General features: G+C 31.1%; 1 protein-coding gene across 4 annotated transcripts in view; it reads right to left on the reverse strand.

Annotated features, from left to right (window-relative positions):
• The window catches only part of LOC127700951 (hydrocephalus-inducing protein homolog), a 67,135-nt gene that overhangs the window by 45,048 nt on the left and 671 nt on the right, over positions 1–21,416 (reverse strand). For all 4 annotated transcript variants that reach the window (XM_052204690.1, XM_052204689.1, XM_052204691.1 and 1 more), the window contains exons 2-31: positions 20,924–21,069; positions 20,373–20,498; positions 19,416–19,535; positions 18,994–19,128; positions 18,446–18,645; positions 17,976–18,100; positions 17,237–17,438; positions 16,635–16,761; positions 15,721–16,220; positions 15,213–15,280; positions 12,836–13,175; positions 12,390–12,573; positions 11,901–12,017; positions 11,338–11,594; positions 10,614–10,748; positions 10,294–10,438; positions 9,830–9,942; positions 9,341–9,491; positions 8,458–8,595; positions 7,802–7,930; positions 7,017–7,355; positions 6,263–6,613; positions 5,318–5,665; positions 4,664–4,978; positions 4,138–4,325; positions 2,915–3,188; positions 2,314–2,505; positions 1,850–1,996; positions 748–987; positions 242–344 (exon numbers count right to left, since the gene is read on the reverse strand). In XM_052204690.1, the coding sequence (XP_052060650.1) occupies positions 242–344; positions 748–987; positions 1,850–1,996; positions 2,314–2,505; positions 2,915–3,188; positions 4,138–4,325; positions 4,664–4,978; positions 5,318–5,665; positions 6,263–6,613; positions 7,017–7,355; positions 7,802–7,930; positions 8,458–8,595; positions 9,341–9,491; positions 9,830–9,942; positions 10,294–10,438; positions 10,614–10,748; positions 11,338–11,594; positions 11,901–12,017; positions 12,390–12,573; positions 12,836–13,175; positions 15,213–15,280; positions 15,721–16,220; positions 16,635–16,761; positions 17,237–17,438; positions 17,976–18,100; positions 18,446–18,645; positions 18,994–19,128; positions 19,416–19,535; positions 20,373–20,498; positions 20,924–21,064 (5,950 nt within the window). In that variant the 5' untranslated portion in view covers positions 21,065–21,069. The remainder of the gene's footprint in view (positions 1–241; positions 345–747; positions 988–1,849; positions 1,997–2,313; positions 2,506–2,914; positions 3,189–4,137; positions 4,326–4,663; positions 4,979–5,317; positions 5,666–6,262; positions 6,614–7,016; positions 7,356–7,801; positions 7,931–8,457; positions 8,596–9,340; positions 9,492–9,829; positions 9,943–10,293; positions 10,439–10,613; positions 10,749–11,337; positions 11,595–11,900; positions 12,018–12,389; positions 12,574–12,835; positions 13,176–15,212; positions 15,281–15,720; positions 16,221–16,634; positions 16,762–17,236; positions 17,439–17,975; positions 18,101–18,445; positions 18,646–18,993; positions 19,129–19,415; positions 19,536–20,372; positions 20,499–20,923; positions 21,070–21,416) is intronic.

Below are 21,416 nucleotides of genomic sequence, written 5' to 3' on the forward strand. Positions count from 1 at the left end.
CTACAAAAGCACAATTTATTTATTTACACTGACAGATTCCAAAATTTTAATCAAGAGTTAGATATCTATTCAAAAAGTATTTCACTATCTCAACATGTGTATTTGAACTTATAAACTTCAAACAAATTTTAATTCTGAAAAAAATTACAGCAATAGTTAAAGGTTATAATAAATATAAATATATATACATGTAAAATAACAACCCATTTTTTCCAAAAAAGTGCGAAATCATATAGCTTACCATCATAATAATCTAGAAGTTCATGTGGAAGCCTATCTCCTGAATTTCTTGGAGGAAGTAAGATTGTGTTGTATTCATCATAACCTTTCATTAACCTCAAAACCTGAATAAAAAAAAAATTAATTCTTTATACAGAAAACATCATTTTTGAAACAATTCATTACAATTTCCATAGCAAATGAAACAGGTTACCTTTAAATGAGATGTTTAAACAATATAACAACTCCTAAATCCTAAATCAAAATGATAACACTATTTTCAAATCACTATCAACTAAAATTAGGATGTTACTGGTCTCCTAAAAAAATGAGGTAAAGGATGTATGGTACCAGTTTCTAGTGCCAAATGTTGAACTGAAATAATTGAAACTAGCCTCTCCTTATTTCTCACATACAATCAGACATTGGTAAAGAGCTTTGACCATTTTTTTTTAAAAAGGTAGAGTTGCAGTAACAAATTATAATATTAAATGAGTACTGTTTAAAGGAAAATGACAGAATAATTACCTTTTCTTCTTCCAAATACTGTGAATCAAACTCCAAGTTATAGAATTCAATTGGATAACTACAAGGATTCTTTATTGTGATTTCTTGTTCATCTCCAACACTGTGTGGTAGAATGGGACCAAATTCTACCAGACTTTTTTCAAACTCTAACCTTGGCTCAAGTCCCTGACCTCTACACAACAATAGTATTCTCTGACTACTTTGGGCAATTCTTATCGGTATTCTTTGTTCATAGAATTTCTATAAAGAAAAAAGGAATTATATTGCCATATTAGTAAAAAAAAAAATACATGAATCATGTATAAATCTGACTTTGCAATATTTTTTTAAAGTTAAAAATTGTGAATGAAACTTCACAGTAACACTAAAACCTAACACAGAATAAATAGTCTATCCTATTACAACCCAGGATTAGTGAGTACAAACACAGAATAAATAGTCTATCCTATTACAACCCAGGATTAGTGAGTACAAACACAGAATAAATAGTCTATCCTATTACAACCCAGGATTAGTGAAAACATCATGAACAAAAGGAAATCATACAGTTACGAGCGTGTGAAAAAAGTAAAGGAAAAATATTGGGGTAACATTTTCTTTGGTGCCCACAATATCGTTTTTTTATTGTTCACATTTAAGGAATGACTGTAATATTTTTTCTGTCTATGAAGAAATAACATAAATAATATGGTGCACACTGAATAACCCGCATAGCGGGTTATTTAAAAGTGTGCACCACATTTTTTATGTTATTTCGAATAGACAGAAAAAATATTAAAGTCATTTCTTATAATTTAATTCTAAAAAGGAGTAAATCATGATAAAAACGTTGATGACGTCGCGGTCACATGACAAAATTATGTCTATCAGCTGATAGACAAAACACTTCCAGCTAATCAGAAGACGTGTTACATCCAAAATTAAATTATTATTAAATAGAAAATTTAGACACTTTCTGTTTTTAATTTTATTGGTTGTTTCTTAGGCAATAATCTTGATTCTAACATTTTGGTCCAATGAGAGCATTGCTATGAAAATGCATAGAACTGTTCATATTAGGTATCATTATAATTTAACTGTGATAAAACTTAATTTGACATACCTCTTCAGTAGGCATAAATTTAACTTGTACATTTAGCCTTTGACCTGGCATCAGTACACCAGTAGGAGGCATTATCTCAAAATGTCTGGGTTTCTGTTTCTCATTCTTCATCTTTCTCCTTAAATGCATCGGGACATGTTTGTCAGCCTGCAAAATATGACAACCTTTTTATATGATGATTGATATTATAAGTATACATTGTCACAGAATGACATAATGACTTTAAATATTTCAATTCTTAGGTTTGATATAACAAGGTACAACTGTATAAGTTGTATAAGTTTACACTAATGTATATTATTATCCTAATTTGAAGGAAAAAATCATATTTAGCATCAAATTTTTGCATGCAAATCAGATGATTCCAGATGATAAAACTGAAAAAAAAATAGCAGTTACAATGAAAATAACAGTTGCTATGAAAATTCTAACCAGTAACCAGTACAAACAATCTAGATATTAACCTTTCTGTCTTTCTCTGTTGGATTAGAGTTCCATTCACATTTGACATGTTGACTGTTGTACAGCTGTACAGTAATGACTTTACATTCCCCACAGTTAACATCTGAGAAGTCTAAAGTATCCTCAGAAATCTCCATATCTGGCATGGTAACATTGGCCTTTAGTCTGATTGGAATGATGGGGCCATTGATAATCTGAAAAAGATCATTACAAATAAAAGCAGGTTGTAAATGAAAGTAGAATTTCTCTTTAGATTGGCATGTAATTTATTGCAAGTGAAATCACTATTCAAAAGTTTAAATATAATGCAATTCACTTACATCTGCTGTTTTATTTTATTTTCCTTTTTAATTAAAGGGGTTGTATAATTTCAAACATGCAGCCAAGAATAAGGAGCAAAAGATAAATTTATATTTGTTACCTATGACAAATACATCAAAACAGCTCATTGGTATTACGGAATTATCATGTGATAGCTCTAAATGTAAAGGCCTAATAATGTCTGACTTATCCATGAACAGATTGACAAAATCCAATATTCATTGATATTTTTTTTTATCTGACAAGTGCCATGAAAACAGGTAAAGTCATCTGAATACTTACATTAATATTGACAACAGTTTCTACAGAACCCAGGGACAAGTTAGCACCACGTGGGTCAAAGTTGACATTGAATACAACTGTCTCATGGTCAGGTGCTCCTGGTAGGTTCTTTACTTTATCTAACTCTACATGGAAACCATAGTGATGAATGTCATCATGTTCGACTTGGAATGAGACTGGTGACCATCCAGTGTTAGAGGCCTTTACAATATGGTCCTTTACTGTTCCCAGAACCACATATCCAAAGTCCAAAACATACTCTGGTAGTCTAGGTCTGTAAAATAAATAAGTATACTTACAGTTTTTGACACAAAAATTTTATAAATTTCTAAATAAGTATTATGTTTTAATACTACATTCAATTTTCTTTTTTCTATATATATATATAGAGAAATTTTTTAGTATCACTCTTATTGATATAAACTTAGTAAAAGAAGTTGTAAGCAATGTTGTGCAAAGTATATCGCCCAATCATTATAAGACATTGCCAAAAAATTCTATGCTCTGTGGGTATAATACATAATATCTTAAAGTATCATCAAATAGGGAGTAACACTCTAGCAGATTTGAAAATTGTTTATCATACTACTCAACTTTATTAATGCACACACTTAATATCAAATCATTCCTTAATACAGAGGCTAAGTAATATGAAAAGAAATTCATTATCAAAGGTTGGAACGAACAAATAAATGAACAAACAAATAAACAAAAAGACAGGTAAACAAACGAAAAGATAATTGCAATATACCACCAACCCTGTCAGTATACCACCAACCCTGTCAATATACCACCAACCCTGTCAATATACCACCAACCCTGTCAATATACCACCAACCCTGTCAATATACCACCAACCCTGTCAATATACCACCAACCCTGTCAATATACCACCAACCCTGTCAGTATACCACCAACCCTGTCAATATACCACCAACCCTGTCAATATACCACCAACCCTGTCAGTATACCACCAACCCTGTCAATATACCACCAACCCTGTCAATATACCACCAACCCTGTCAATATACCACCAACCCTGTCAATATACCACCAACCCTGTCAGTATACCACCAACCCTGTCAATATACCACCAACCCTGTCAATATACCACCAACCCTGTCAATATACCACCAACCCTGTCAGTAAGGTATACAACCATAATAAAGAGCAAATAGTTTGGACTCGAGACTTAATCTAAAACCAGGACAATAAGAACTCACTTCATTTTTTTCTTTTTGGGTTTATGTTCAGTCTGTGTATCCCTAGTTTCGTTACTGTCTGGAGGTGCTGGATCATACAGATCTGGTCGTGATGTATGTTGAGAAAGCTCATGGGAGAATTCTTTGACAGTGAGGTTCTCTACTTCCATTTGTATATCTATCTCATGTGGTTGAGCAATAATGTCTCCCTGTAATATGAACCGAAAAGTGCAAGTTACATAAAATAATTAAGGCAAAATTACTATTGAAATGTGAACATATATATAGGAATATTTTTTTTAAAATACATGCATTTAAATAATTTCCTTCTTCTTTAATTTGTTTTGTTTAAAAGCTAGAAATAGAAATAATAAGGTTCCGGGTCATCAGTTATCTTCAAACATATATAATTTAATATAAGTCTGGCCTTATTAAATTGGATAATTCTTTGTACCACTACTTAATGTGGTACTTGTGAATAAGAGATTTACAGATTTAAAGTTCCCTAATAAATTAATAAAAACATGTGCTGGTTATTTCGCTTTACCTGAGCCATTATTTCTGGCTGTAATCTATTGGAAGAAGGCAGAACTGGTGTATGGGCCCTCTCTGTAAGTTTGATCTTCCCACTCTTAGTCAGGTTATCCTTGGCATTTTGTACTAATTGATCATAGTGTCCTTCCGAGTCCACAGTACGAGGTAGATCAAGTGATATCCTGGGGAATACTCCAGTACCACTAATAGTGATCACATCTGGTTCAAAGTGAGCCACTTGGATGACAAAACTTTTCTTAAAGTCCTCTGGTGCACCAGGTAAGTATTTAACAACCAAAGTCTGTTCACTCATTGGTTCAATATAACCCTAAAATAAATTCATACAAATTTCTGTCAAGCGGTTCAGGAGTAGTTGCGAATATAAAAGGATGAACAGATCAACACATTTCTCCATCACCATGTACCACCTGCATCATAAAGCTAGGGATATATTAATTTTGTTCACTTATTGGTACAGTATAACTTTAAAAAAGTTAAAATAATTTTCAAAACTATGAAATATATGGTTGCTGACTGATTGATGTTTAATGCACATCTACTTTTATTCATGTAAGAAATAATCCTAAATAAAGTTTATGCTGTAAGAGATTTTTTCAATTAATAAGTTTAATGAAAATGAAATATAATGTGTTTAAAAATAACTTACGGCATGTGGTACCATAATAGGTGATCCTGGCTTGGGTTTCTTAGCTAGAGCAGGATCCATACCAATGCCACAGAAATCAAAACCAACTTTTCCAGTGTTTATAAGTTTAATTTCTGCTGATGCCACATGATCATACATCTGTTTACCAAAGTCAATCTCTTTACAATCAAACTTGTAATCTACCAGAGAAGCCTCTCCTGTCAGCATGATTTCATAGGTTGGGCCTCCTTTAATTTCACAAATGGCCTTCACTTGACCCCAGATATTTGCATGTCCATAAAAGGTCATGGTTACTTGTTCTGTGTCACCGGGTTGTAAGTACCCATATAGGGGCAAAATGTCAAAGACCTGAAAGTTTTCAATAACATAACAATTACATGTATAAAACCACACATTTCTACATTGAACTTTAAAAAAAGTGTAAAAAGCATGCTTTTAAAGATAACTGGTGGCCTTATTATTGTTCAACAAAAGTAGTTATGAAAAAAATAACTCCTTATTACATAGAAATCAATTTGACAAAACGCTAAAAAATTAATGTATATATATTATTTCTCCTATCTTACTCACAGCATTTAATAACAGTGTAGGGCTGTAAATATATCTATTTGTATTCTTATTTATATTATTATATCTTTTCTACTGTCTTTTAAATAAAACAATTTACTGTGGAGTCATTGCTATTTGTAAGGTTATCAGAGGTAAACTGAAAATTTGGTTTTCAACAAAGCATAAGTTTCTACTGGTGTGTTAGTAGACTTAAGTAAAACCAGGAAACCAAATATATCCATGAAAAACATATTTTTTTCTTAATCCAGGAAAATCGATACCCACTTAATTAAATGAACCCACAGTAAAAGTGACATCACTCTTTTGTCATGGATTAGATATTATAATGTATTTGATTGCATTAGATTTAATAATGTATTTGATAGCATTATCTACCTCTTCAATCCCAATTTCCTCTGCTGAGTCTGTATCTTCAAGAAGCTGACTTAAAGCTCTGTTTGTCTTCAATGGATCTTCTTCATATACAATGTCCCTCAAAGATGCTAGACTTAACATTGTATCTTCAGTTTTATTTTTGTCTAGTCCTCCCTCTGGTGCCTCTTGGGATTCCAATTGTCCCTTTTCTAACTGGTCCTCATCCTCCCTGGGACTACCACCATGTTGACTACCCCTAGGACTATCTGGGGCCATTCTGTTATCGCTGATGTCATCTTGGGTTTCAGGTTCTTTAATTATTTCTTGTTCACCTTGAACTGGTTCCTCTGTTTCTTTTGGAGTTTCTTCCTCCTAAAATTATCAACAATGATCAAAACAATATGTAAGCAAGACTAATATTTACTCAATGGTGGATGTAGAAGTAGTGTTAGTACAGCTTCTGCACTATCATAAATTTAGACAAATTGAGCAAATATGGTAAATTAGAGAAATTATCATCCATCATCTCTGAATATAAAGATTGCTACACATTTCATACATTCTCTAATAAAATGCTACAGCTTAAATGTGCTTGTTGATGATGAAATTCAGGTAAAAAAGAGCATATACTCCAAATGTTCAATGAATTGGTGTTAAAAATTAACTGTTAGTTTTCCTGATTTTTTTTAATGTTTATCGATTTTTTTTTTGGGGGGGGGGGGGAGGGGGAGGGATAATTTTATCTTAATAATAAAAATAATTGTAATGAGATTACCTTTGTAGATTCCACTTCTGACTTTTCATCAACATTCAGTTGCTCTTCAGTAGGCTGTGACACCAAAACTTCAATCTTAGCCTCACCTTCACCCCCGGCTTCCTCTTCCTCTTTAATCTCTTCCAAAAATGTGGTAGGTTTAGCTGGTGCTCTGAACTCTGTTAGAGGCTGGTCTCCAATCAAAAAGGACCATTTGTAGTGGACCTCCATTGGACTGTTATTGGTAATGTTAATGTATCTAGTCACTTCTGTGTCATTCAAAATACAGCCAAAGTCTACAACACTCTTCTCAAAGTCTATATTTGGAAAGTAGACTTCACCTCTCAGTGCAATATAATCCTACAAGAAAAAGAAAACAAAGTTTAAGTAATGTCATTTAAAGTCATTTAAAGTTTTAATAGATAAGATTTAGCAATCTTAAAATTTGAAGTTGTGGCTTATGAAAGAAGTAACCTATATAAAGTCAAATCAAACTGCAGATCATTTTTAAATTGAATAATGTAAAATTAATTATCTAAGATATCACGAAACCTATCTCATAAATTTTATCATTATAAGCATTCTTTTTCCACTCCTTTATTCAGTTTTTTCTATTACAGTTGGTTTTGTCTTGTTCTAAACTTATCTTTTTGACTGAAATAAGACCCATAAACATAACTGCATTATTACACTAAAAATACTTTTCATTGAAAAATTGTTCAGATAACTTGATGGTGATATTTAAATTCAATAATTGAAACTTTCAAGCTTATTACTAATTGAAAACAGCTAAAGAATTATCTTACAATATGAGGATGTTCTTTATAAGTAACATGTAAAATTTCATCAATAGTTCTGATATGTAAATCCTCTTTATAGGCAGGGTCAAACTGTATCCTTAACATGTAATCCTTCCCAACATCCAAGTGTACTTCCTGTAAAAACAAAGCAAAAATAAAAACTCGGAACAAAAGGAAATGTGGGGTATAATATCATTGAGACAGCAACACAGCAACACAAGAAAAGAAACAACATCTAGAGGTCAATACACAATCTTAAATAATTGACAGGTCTTAAAAATAGCAATTAAATGATTCCTAAATAGTATTAGTAGCATTAAAGCTTATTTGGTTCAGGACATTGCACATGTCACATATATGATCAACTTGTAGAAAAAGTTCTTACAAGCTTGGAAACATTCAATCTATCCCCACAATTGCCAAAAAACATTTATTTCACCAAACATAAAGATATGAAAATTATTTAAAATTACCAATAGCAGAGTATTTCCACTTGACTGATTATAGTTTGACATCTATTAGATTTTTATAAATGTAATTACTGAAATAAAATTATCAATGAAAGAATTGAATAACAGTACACCAATACATATGTGTTCAGAAATTGAAGGCTGGGTAAATACAGATTGTGTAATTCAAAAGGAGTTATCACCAATACTAACCATTTCAGAAGTTTCTGACCCATCATCTTGTATAATCTGGAAGGGATATTTTAATTGAAGACCAGTTGTAAGTGGTAATGTTGATACATTCATTATCTTCAGTTCTCTGGTCTGTAGGGACAACTCATCATCTGGTTTCTATAAATAAATAAACATATGTCAAGAATGAAAGTTTGTGGATACAACAAAAAACTATTACATTAATACATCTCTTATTATCTATATATCAAATTTCTTCTGTAAGTGCTATAAAATGTGTGGCTGTTGTTTGGATAATTCCAGTGGTAAATATTCCATGCATGATAAGGGCAATAAAGTGCAAAAAAGTGACAGACCAATTCAAAGTCAGTCAACAGTACCTGTAGATCATACTGATATACAGTTCTTATGTCATACATAAAAAGAATCACAGATATCACCAAAAATATTGGACCACACACCAGGCCACACCAACCATTACAGTTCTTCTATAAAAGCATGCAAAGCAAACCTTTGATCAATTTGATTGCTATGTTTGCTTGGATGTTTGCAAACAATAGGTAGGTGGAGTTTCAGTCTGTTTTGTATATACTGGAATTTGATTAGACAATAAAAATTGACATGCAATGAAGTTAATGTTTATTGTCCAATCAAATTCCAGTATATAGTAAACAGACTCAAACAGACTACCCACCTTTTGTTTACAAATATCCAAACAAACATAGCAAGCAAGTTGATCAAAGGTTTGCTTTGCATGCTTTTATAGAAGATCTGTAATGCCTGACTCCTTATATGTATATCTCATATGTATTATTGGAATCAAATATTAGCTAAATAGTTTTTGCATCTACATTAAAACAAATATTAATATCTAACTCTGATAAATCCAAAATGGCAGTTATACCTTGTCAACCCTGAAGTAGACAGATTTTGTAGAGAATTCTAACAGAGGGCTGATGAAGTCAGCAGATAGGTCTACTCTCATGATCAGTTCCTTTCCTCCTTGTCTACCTATGATAGCATGACATAGTAGTCTCTCTTTAACATACCGGGGACTGCAAAACAATTATTTTGTCAATATCAATCAATTACAATGTCTGTGCATAAAACAAAAAAATATCTTTAAGGAAATAAGTAGTTAAATACATATAGTTTGCTATAAAATACGGTTTTCTTCATGAAATTATCCTGTAATTTTACAAATTTATACACAATCATGAATTTACAAATTGTTTGGACAATCATTGCACTTTCCCATATTAAAGTGAATAATGCATTTAGTTATAATTATGCCAATTAATCCAAACTGATACTCTATATAGCAAAAAGCTTTATTACTCATAATAATTTTCAAAATTATATATTTATTCCTTTGGCTATCATAAACACTCACCTTTCAACAAATCCTTCAATGTTCATTTCCATAGATGTTCCTGGTGGGAGATCAAATCTGTTAGGATTTATTTTAAATACTGGTCTGGGAGGTTCTTGGGGAGGAGGTACATTCTGCAAACAAACAAAAATTGTAACCACAAGTTGAATTAAACTATGATAACAACAATCTTGTATATTATAGAATTATTGTATTAATTTTGTCTAAAAATGATTATTTTGTCATAAATCTATGAATTCAAATCCGACATGTCATTCCAGTTCTGTTGTACTAATACATGTATCCTCCATTTCAAAACTAGAATTATATCTTTGCTAATAATGTTCAACCATTGACAATTATTTGTGTATTTCCTAAGAAAAACTAAGTGTAACAATATATAACAAATACAGTCTAAATAAAACTTCAACATATTTTTTAATTTTTTGTTAAGCTATTTCCAGTTTCATATAGAACTAACTTACCCTAAATTTCATGTCGAGAGGTTTGTAAGCTGCTAGATCTTTCTTGCCCTTGCCAAGAGATGGAAATCCATCTGTACTCCAAACTAATTGTTGGTGTCGTCTCCCTTTGTTTGTCAACATAATTGTCTTCTTCAATGGTCTGTTACTGTAAAACATAATCCTCAAAATCATTTTTTATTGATTTCCATCAAAAATACTAATTTTGAGTATTTTATAATCTCTATATTCAAAATAATTAAAAGTTTACCATAAATAAAGAATAAAAAAATGCTGACAAAGAAAAGCAAAATGGCAGGTTCCATATGCCAATTAGCACTTACCTAAAGTTTGGTCCTAAGTCAAATGTTGATGTCAGTTTTGGTTCTGATACAATAGTTGTTCCCTGTCCATAACCAACCAGAGGTATTTGTCGTACTTGGCTCTCAATGAAATTTATTTGTAGTTTATCTTGGAATCTAAAAAAAAAATCTTGTTAGGTCATAAATTACATATAGGGTAGTTACATTTTAATTTGATCTGTTTTGTAGAACAGTAGCAATATTTTCAGTCTTACTTTTGTTTTAAGATATAAATTCTTAGAAAACTAGTAAAACATCAAGTGATCCTGTTTTTGAATAGTTCCTATTTCGGAGAAAAAGTTTGAAAATCTTCAGAAGCCAAAAAACACTATGTTTCTTTTTATTTCATTTATATACATTTGTACTCTTAAATAATTTGGAGAAGATAAATACGTGCTCTTTTGATACAGCAAAAAACATTGAAAGCTTATTCTTACTTTTCTTGGTAATTGGTCAATTTAAGATTTAAAATGAGCTATCTAAAATTATTGCTACTTCTTGAAATTAAGAATCTCTGAGCATGCCAGGGGAAACAGTTTGAATTAGTCAAAATAACTGGAGTTCCATATGAGCAATTTCATTTTTTTTTCATAGCTCTCGACAGAATTTAAATTGAACTAACCAGTAGCATGATGTAGGTATCTAGAATATAAATGCTTTAAAAAATACATATCGTCAAGTTTGTAACATAATGTGCACTAATTACCTGACACAATCATCCAAGTTAGCAGTGACAGTAATCTCCATTCTTTTCTCTGGTCCAATTTCACCTTCTTGGGGTTCAACACGGAAAGCAGATTTTGGTCGGACCATATGTGCTGTAAACTTGGCAGGAATGAGCGATTCATTAGATAAAACAACTTTCATAGGTCTTTCTGAAAGAACAGGAACAATTCCCCAGTCTATACTCTGCGGTGAGATATGAACTACGGGTCCTTCACCAATGCAAGCTATATGTACAGGCTGTAAAGAAAACATATAATGTTATCTTTTTTTTTTCATTCAGAGCAAAGACTAACATTCTACATCAAATGTTAAAACTGCATTATAAAACACTAATTATATTTGAATGTAACAAAATCGTGACTAAATGAGAATATGGAATCCAAGAAACACGATTTGAGTTGTTACCATTATTTCCATGACTGATCATTGAACTTTTCATCAACGCTTTTCTTTAATACAAAAATGGCATTTATTTACTTAAACAGACAAAATGATATTACCATTATCAAAACTTTTTATCAGGTAAAAGATGCTGTTACTCACCAGTGGTGGATCAGGACTACCAAATATGGCAAACTGTCCTATAATATCCTGTTCATCTAACATCTGGGATTGGATTATCATGGGTACTTCAGTCAGAGAATGGGGTTCTACTATACCCTAAAATGATAAAAACTATTATTAGAAACATGTCAATGAAACTCAAACTTTAATTTGTCTTGCATAGATGTGTTTTTCTATGAGTCTTGATATCATTCATGTCTTCTTAATCATGAGTATAGCATTTTCATTTCCTTTTAAATAAAGACAAAATACAATTAATAAATGTAAACACTTTAAAGTGCACACATAACATAACTTTTGGACATAATATTACTTATACTTCATTAAAATCATAAGAAATTCATAGTAGCTCATGTTGTACAGTGATAATTATACCCTATGGGTGGTGCTCCACAATTAATGGAGGAATATACAAGAAACTGAACTGAACAGTGTGAGGTTCATTAAGTGTCATTATTCAATACAAACCTTCATTTTAGGACTGGTGTATGTAATAGGAGTATCTTCATTCACAGCTTGGGTTAAAAGTTCATATTTCGCAGGTAAATCCGTGTCATTATGAAGCTTAACAGAATGTTCATATGGATGTCTTAGGAAACATCGCCCATAGTCTAATATTGGACTCAATACTGTTATTGGTGGGACAACACACCTACAATGTAAATTATTATATCATAGTAGCATGAACTTAATCACTGTGGGTTTCTTATTCAAAGTAAGACCAAACTGTTCAATTATCAATAGTTTTATGATTGAAAATAATGTTTAAATTTAGTGTAAATTTACTAATATTCTCCATCTGATTAATAGGATAATTGTAAAAGTACAGTTGTAAAATATTCTTTAAAATACCAACATTTTATATAAAATATATATATATAAGAAAACAGATATCTCATAGAAAATGTACATACTTTGCATAAATTGGCAGTGAAAGGATTTCCTCTCCAACATTTTCAACATCAACAACTAAGTTCATTTCATATTTCTTGATTGTGTTTGAGATAAAGTTAACAGTGATTCTGACTTCACTTTGGGGCTGAAGTATTCCAGATTCTGGCAGTATTTCAAATTCCTTTGGCGGTCCAGCTCTGGCTGCAATAGGGGCGGGAGATCCCATTTGGGATCTGTTGCTATCTAAATCACTTGTCCCACAAATGCTCTCTGCTATGCCATCCCCTGGTACTCGTAATGTAAACTTCATAGGAACCAATGATGTGTTCATTAAGGTACAGGACTGTGTGTTTAAGAAACCTACAATTTATATAACAATGATTTTCTTGTATAAAGCATACTATAAATTTATAGCAAACAAAGCATTGCAGGCACTTTGTGGGTTGTTGCATAAATATAAACATGGAAATTTTCGCTCAGGTTATTTAAGCTTATTTCATGATCAAGTTAAATCTGTGAAAATATATCCGGTGTAAATAGCTTGTAGAAAGCAGAAACAATGGTGTGAAGTGAAATTATATCTGTTGCATGAATTTTACACCTGAGGAAATATCAAGCCTTGGAAATATCTACGTTTATAGTTTTTGGTTATCTTATGATAAAAGCAATTTAAAGAATAGACCAAATGAAAAATGGTAGTGTTTCAAATGAAAGTCATTATTTCACACTTTGCTTATTTGAAACATCATTTATGAGGATGCTGAGACTGGGAAACAGATTTTATGACAACAAAAGCTGATTTCTGATGAGGGTCATTAAAATTTTAAAAATTATAGACTGAGATGGAATCACAGCCTTCTCAATAAATTAAAACATGTATTACAAATATTAAGCAGGTATATTTTCATTTACACAGAATAAACTATCATCTGATTTTATTTTCAATCTTAAATTAAACTAGAGGCTCTAAAGAGCCTGTGTCGCTCACCTTGGTCTATGTGCATATTAAACAAAGGACACAGATGGATTCATGACAAAATTGTGTTTTGGTGATGGTGATATGTTTGTAGATCTTACTTTACTGAACATTCTTGCTCCTTACTATTATCTCTATCTATAATGAACTTGGCCCGGTAGTTACAGTGGAAAATACTTTGTAAAAATTTACAAAAATTTACAAATTTTATGAAAATTGTAAAAAATTGACTATAAAGGGCAATAACTCCTTAAGGGGTCAATTGACAATTTTGGTCATGTTGCCTTATTTGTAGATCTAACTTTGCTGTACATTATTGCTGTTTACAGTTTATCTCTATCTATAATAATATTCAAGATAATAACCAAAAGCTGCAAAATTTTCTTAAAAATTTACCAATTCAGGGGCAGCAACCCAACAATGTGTTGCCTGATTGGTCTGAAAATTTCAGGGCAGATAGATCATGACCTAATGAACAATTTTAACCTATCAGATTTGCTCTTAATGCTTTAGTTTCAGAGATATAAGCCAAAAACTGCATTTTACCCTATGTACTATTTTTTAGCCATGTCCACCATCTTGGTTCGCGGGCTGGGTCATCGGACACATTTTTTAAACTAGATACCCTAATGATGATTGTGGACAAGTTTAGTTAAATTTGTCTTAGTAGTTTCAGAGGAGAAGATTTTTGTAAAAAAAATTACAAAAATTTACGAAAAATGGTTAAAAATTGACTATAAAGGGCAATAACTCCTTAAGGGGTCAACTGACCATTTTGGTCATTTTGACTTATTTGTAGATCTTACTTTGTTGTACATTATTGCTGTTTACAGTTTATCTCTATCTATAATAATATTCAAGATAATAACCAAAAACGGCAAAATTTCCTTAAAATTACCAATTCAAGGGCAGCAACCCAACAACGAGTTGCCTGATTGGTCTGAAAATTTCAGGGCAGATAGATCTTGACCTAATGAACAATTTTATCCTCATCAGATTTGCTCTAAATGCTTTGGTTTCAGAGATATAAGCCACAAACTGCATTTTACCCCTATGTTCTATTTTTAGCCATGGCAGCCATCTTGGTTGGCAGGCGGGGTCATCGGACATATTTTTTAACTAGATACCCTAATGAAGATTGTGGCCAAGTTTGGTTAAATTTGGCCTAGTAGTTTCAGAGGAGAAGATTTTTGTAAAAGTTAACGGACGAAGACGACGGACGCCAAGTGATGAGAAAAGCTCACTTGGCCCTTTGGGCCAGGTGAGCTAAAAATTAGAGTAAATTAAAAGAATTCAAGAACTTTTCATAATATTGGGAAAAAATATTAAAATATTGGTTTAAAGAAGGATATGCCTACAACTATAAAACACATGTACTTTTATATTTACACATTTATTGGAAAATAAGAATAAAATTATACCATATGATATAGTTCCAAATTTGAGGCGAGGGACATCAAACTGGAATGTTGGACCTATCACTGTTCCACTGTAAATAAAAAGTAAAACATAAAACAATATAGTCCACATAAAAAATTATGACAAAATTCACCGTAAGTATATATCTTGTCAATTAGGAAAATCTGGTACTTCTTAAATATCTTAATTCTTAAAATCAGTGACCATTTATATTTCCCTGACTGAATGTAATCTTCCAATGTCTTAATTTTCAAAACTAGAATTACATGAAACTTTTTTAAAACTGAAGCCCTAGGTATGGTGTGTGTTTACATTCATCTTTAAGGACAGTGCCAAAGGCTTAAGTTTTTGTTTTTGCTCTGTATATTTTGGATAATGTCTCACATAAATCCATATCATACTTTTTCACTTAAAAATTCTTTGTCTTAAGAATATCCCGTTTTTTTTTTATAAGGCGAACAAGTATTTGTTAAATATATGGATGAATTTAAAAGTAAATATACAACATACCAAAATTTGACTTGGATTTGTTCAGGTTGTCCATCAACTTGAAAACTAAATGTTTCCTCAAAATCGCCAAGATATGGACTAGTAAAGTTAATAGCAATGGCCTGATGACCTCCTGGCATAACAATTCCTTCTGAAGGATCAAACTGGAAACATGGTCCAAATATTGTATGTTTTGGTAGAACACTATAAATAGCATCAATGTCACCATGATTGGCTAGAATAATTTCATATGTATGTTTAGAGCCAATAAAAATATTTCCCAAGTCTAACGTGTCAAAGGAGAATTTCACACTTGGTCCAATTCCCTCTCCTTTTATTCTCAGTGGTAAAAATGTCTCACGTCCAGTTACATCACAGAAAGCTGTTAGTATATAACTCTTGGATTCTCTTGGTTTGAAAATGACATTGATGTCAAATGATGTGTTTGGCCAGATATCACCCTCCACAGGTTCTATTTTTAGTTCTTGGTCATCAAACAACATAGAGTCTTTATCAATAACCTATAAGAAAAAATTTTATTCATTTGTTCTATATGTGATATGCAATATTTAGTAGGGGAAGGGGAATTCATTTGATGGTCAATTATCTTACGAATAGATACAGAGTGAGACATACAGACAAGGCACTGATCTTGATTTACTTTTTTCAATCATTATTATTCCTTGTAAAGTGACATGAATTCACTTATAAATTTAATTTTTTTATTATATCTTTTAAACAATGTTTAACTTTTTGCTTATCTTGATATAGTTGAAAATTTCTTGATTTCCTTAAAATGCTGTGAAAAATGTGTTACTATCAACTTTAAGAGGCTTTTAATTTTTATTTTATTATCAAAATTGAGTATATATCTTTTATCTTTTGTTTTTTTGTCCAATAATACACCAATAATTTTTTTAAGAACCACCAATTACCATTTTTTTATTGTGGAATGTTCGAGTGAGAATGGATACTTTGTCTTGTAATGTAGGATCTTTCATCACCTCCTCCCAGAAACTTTTCTTGTCATTATTCTCATCCCTCTGAACTGCACTTATGGCTCTGTAAAAGATATAAACAGTTCATCATTCCCTAATCCTGTTCTAAACTGTATATCATAAGTATAACATATTATAAAATTAATCTTGATATATTTCTTATTTAAATATATGTATAAGATTATCATATTTATAATATATTTAATAGTTAAGCTACGGTCTGTGTCTTCATATTTGTATATGTATTAAAGTAAAGATTTGTAAATGTCACAATCCTGATTAAAAAAATTTCAATGTGCATTGAAAGTGTCAAAAGTTGAGTAATATAATATATATCTCCTCAACTATGGCATGAGGAAAGTCCTTTTTTATGCAAAATGGAAAAAATCATTCAGATTAAAAAAAAATGGCTACACATACTCAAGATCAACAGAAATCTATTAATTCATTAACCACATGGCTATGAAAGGGTTACAAATCATAAATGGATAAGACAACCTTCGTCGTTATACACATTTATTTTGTAAATATAAACTTACAAAGCCTTTTCTTCATCTTCTTGTTCCTGTGTAGAAAATTTTGTCCACCTGAAGTGACATATTACATCTGACCTATTGTGTATGGTAACAGTTCTCTGATTGGCCATTGAAATGTAGGTGTTCTCCATTTTTATTGTGTTTTTGTCAAGTCTTACACTAGAATTCTGTGCAGCACCATAAAGACTTATATACACATTTTCTCCTGCAGAAAAATAAAAAAATAACAATTCATTACTGGATGAACAATTTACATTTTAAAATAAGTAAACTAGCATGGATCTTTTTCCTGCTGTGTATTCCAACAATTTTCTGAAATCATTTAGGAAATTTCATCTCATAGATCTCCTATTCAAAACAGAAGTATCAGATTTTCATGATTATTTAACTTGTGTCATAGTAACTTCCCTCGGTAGGGTTATGAACCAAAGTCAAGTTTCAAAACTTTTACTTTTCATGAACCTGTGATTAATGAAGACATACATTTAATTCTGGGAAAGTACTGTAAATCATGGAATATGATTATAAGCCAAGCAAAAATATACATAAAATAAGAATATGTGTACATCGGACACTAGGTCCACCCAGGAAAAATTCATGGTTAACTAGTTTAATACAAAACTTTGACCTGTTACAGAAGAAACTAACACAGAGACGCACCAACATGTCCACTACTATCATACTGTAAAAATACATACAATCCCCTTGAATAACATAAAAAGGTGTCTTCTGTAATCTTTACCTGTATCATAGCTAACAACAAGTTCAGAGTTGTGGTCCCCTGTCTTTTGTGGATTATATTCTACTGTTACTTGCATGCTCTCTTGTACAGGTAATGTTCCTATTTCTGGTGTAACTGAGAAGGGTCTGAAGTAAAAGAAACAGAATGTGCTAAATATACATAAAAAGCACAGAAAATTTGCCAATACATTTATACTGTCTTGACATCATCACTTGTACCTATGTACCAATAGTTATTGTATTTGCTGTATTACTGCTTCAGTGACTGATGAGTGAAATAAAAAATTAAAAAACCTCTTTTTTATGGAAAACCAAAAAAAAAACAGAATAACATCTTTAAAATAGAATTGTAAAAAGTATAATGTTTTTATTGAATTTTCATTTGATGAACATCTTTTATTATAAATTAAATCCATTTTAAGTCCATAATAATATCATGTTAATAATATTTTCACAATAAAGAATTCCTACTTTTCAGTAGACAGTGTAAACTTGGCCTCCATGTTTCCTATGTTTCTAACTAGGTATGTCCTAGAGTGTGCATATTTAACAGGTCCAGGTGGGAAGTGAATGTTGTCTGTGAAATCTAAGACAGCTCTGGATCCAATAGCTCTGACTGGTACCACAAACTTCTCTCGTTCTGTTATACATACTAGTTCATGGTTGTAGTCCTAAATCATATAAATAGGAATTTCATTTTGTTAACACTATTAACAGAACAAATTTGGTTTCATTTGTTTAACTTGATACTGCTGTCATGAAATGTTTGAACACAATAAAAAAAAAATTCCTCTGTGACAGTTAAGGGATTTAAAAGTGTTCAAGTATTGTATTGCTAAATAAGCAAAGGATGTACCAAAACAAAAAACTCAACAGAGTATTGAAATGATTATTTACAACCATACCAAAAATTAAAAAAAGAAAAAAATGGCAATATTTTTCAGTTGCGTCACTTATATCAATATCATCATATATATATATATATATTTTTTTTCAATCCTGGTAATATTAAAAATTACCTTTTTTTCTTCAGGTTTAAATTGAATTCTGAATGTTGTGGGTAGTCCTGGTCCTACTTTATGTCCAACATCATGTGGACTGATTACTTTGAAGTATGGGGAATCTGCTTGTGTTACCTTTACTAATCTGGGTACCTAAAATAAAAGAAACATTCTACACTTATAACTATTATTAATTATATCAAAGGTTAGTACTAACAATCTTTCCCAATTAATGAAGGTCGTCAGTGATTATTATTGTTTATATCTTCATGTTTTAGTCGTTTAAATAAATATTTTGATAGTAGATATTTGCTAGTTTAATTTGCTGTTAAATTTACTTTGGGTAATTTAGAGATTAATACCAAACATCTCCTTTAACATACATATTGTTTTTTTTACTGCAAACAAATCTTAGACCAATATCTCCATCAACTATTTACCTTGTCATTGTTTCTAAGGATCAGAGGCACTTCATATACTTGATATGGCTCAAAATTCTGGAATGTTACTTCTGATGGGTATGGCTGGAACATTGGTTCATCAATATTCACTTGTGAAAACTGAAAATACAAATAGATTTAACTGTCAAAAACTTTCTTTCCAACAACAACTGAACAATTTATCACATGCATAGAAAAATTTGTTTTGGTACTATTAAGTTTTAATAACCTAAATGAGATTTGTATGTTTAAATTTATGAAAAATGGCAATATTTTTTCACAATTGCTTTTTGATAAGTAAATGAGGCAAATATGGTTTTGCCAAGCCATATAGTTTTTTTCATAAATGTTAATCTGATGTGAAAATGAGATGTTCAAATTATGACAACTGATTTCATACTTTTCATTTAATTTGTCATGCCTTATTTTAACATTAAACTATAAACAAACAAAATAAGAAAATACTTATATACATGCAAACTTAATACTTAAAATAATGAATATTGCATATAATCAAACAACAATTTTTCAATTTACCGTTGGCTTAGAAACATTATCATCTTTCTGCAACATGGCCAATAAAAGTAAATTCATTAGCATTCAAATATACATTGATTTGTGCTTCATAAAGTATAATAAGCTGGACAGTACACTACTCCTTTATTTTCATGTGAAATTGCTTGACAATTTAAAATCTGTCAATTTTTTCAATTCACAACAAAAGTCTACGCTTTTGCACTGAGAACTACGACAGTATATCTAAGGTTTGAACCTAATAAATTCCATGAAGTAAAATACTTCTAAAATTATCAAATTTGTTACAGAAAATTTTGTTACATAGAAGCAACACTTAATTTACAAAAACAATAATTTGTTTTCCTATACTTTAGATGATGAAATTTGTGAATTTTAAACAATCTCTTCCTTTAAGGTATATTATATTTGTACGCCTGTTACCTTTTGAAGACTTGTGTCTGCCATATCAAGTAGTTCAACTTTCCTTGGTATTTTCATGGTATGAGTATTAGCCAACTTTTGCTCTGTGTCCATCTGCATGTCAAACATGAACTGACTAGGTGTCATCTACAAACAAGTTATTAATATCTAGTTAATGTAGTAAATTCTGTAGAAAAAATAATTGTAACATATTTATAGACTTTCTGAAAAAAAAATCATCATACACATAATGGTAAGTACTAACATATATACAATTACCAATTAATTTAACAAAAAAATGTTTTCAACATTAACTTGAATGTATTTTATTCATTTAGATGTTTTGTTACACAACTCTTTAAACCTTGGAATCATAAAAAAATTCATAATACATGTATTTCACAGTACTATAATAATCAAGTATAAAAGCTACTGCCAGTACTGGCTGATTTCTCTGAAAGTAAGATAAAATTCATGTTGATTACAATGATGAATTTCATGATTTTGAGATATTCTAGAATAAGGCTAACAAGTTAAAACATCCTTCGACCCAGAGACAATGATATTCATACCTTATTTTCTTCTTCATCTCCTTTAAGCAGTTTTGGATTTCTTGGAGCAATCACTTTACTTTTATAATTGGCAGCATCTGGACCAAGGGCCTCTAGGGTGTTGGTGGTCCCCACCACCTCTCCAAATGGCCCAAGGGGCATATTTACTAAAATTATAAGTTAAAACATTACAGGTTATAAAATTTGTAATCTCTCTCAACAATATAACACTTTTTGATGTAAAAGAAATATTTCAAAACAACGTGGGAAACATCAGCCCACAAAATCGCTAAATGTGATCAGCAACAGGATTTGGCGAGAATTGATTCTTCAATACTCCTCGCTGAATGAGTTACATAGGTTAACCCGAGGTCAATCAGCAAAACTCAGTTCTTACTATGATGTACTTACATAAGCATTGTGACAAAGGTTGTGTACAGGAAAGTGCACTTATACACCTTATCCCTATTTGTCCGCCTATTTACTGGATATCACAAGGTTCCCGTTAAATTTT

Source organism: Mytilus californianus, unplaced genomic scaffold (assembly GCF_021869535.1).
Source record: "Mytilus californianus isolate M0D057914Y unplaced genomic scaffold, xbMytCali1.0.p SCAF_5, whole genome shotgun sequence".
NCBI classification, from domain to species: Eukaryota; Metazoa; Mollusca; class Bivalvia; order Mytilida; family Mytilidae; genus Mytilus; species Mytilus californianus.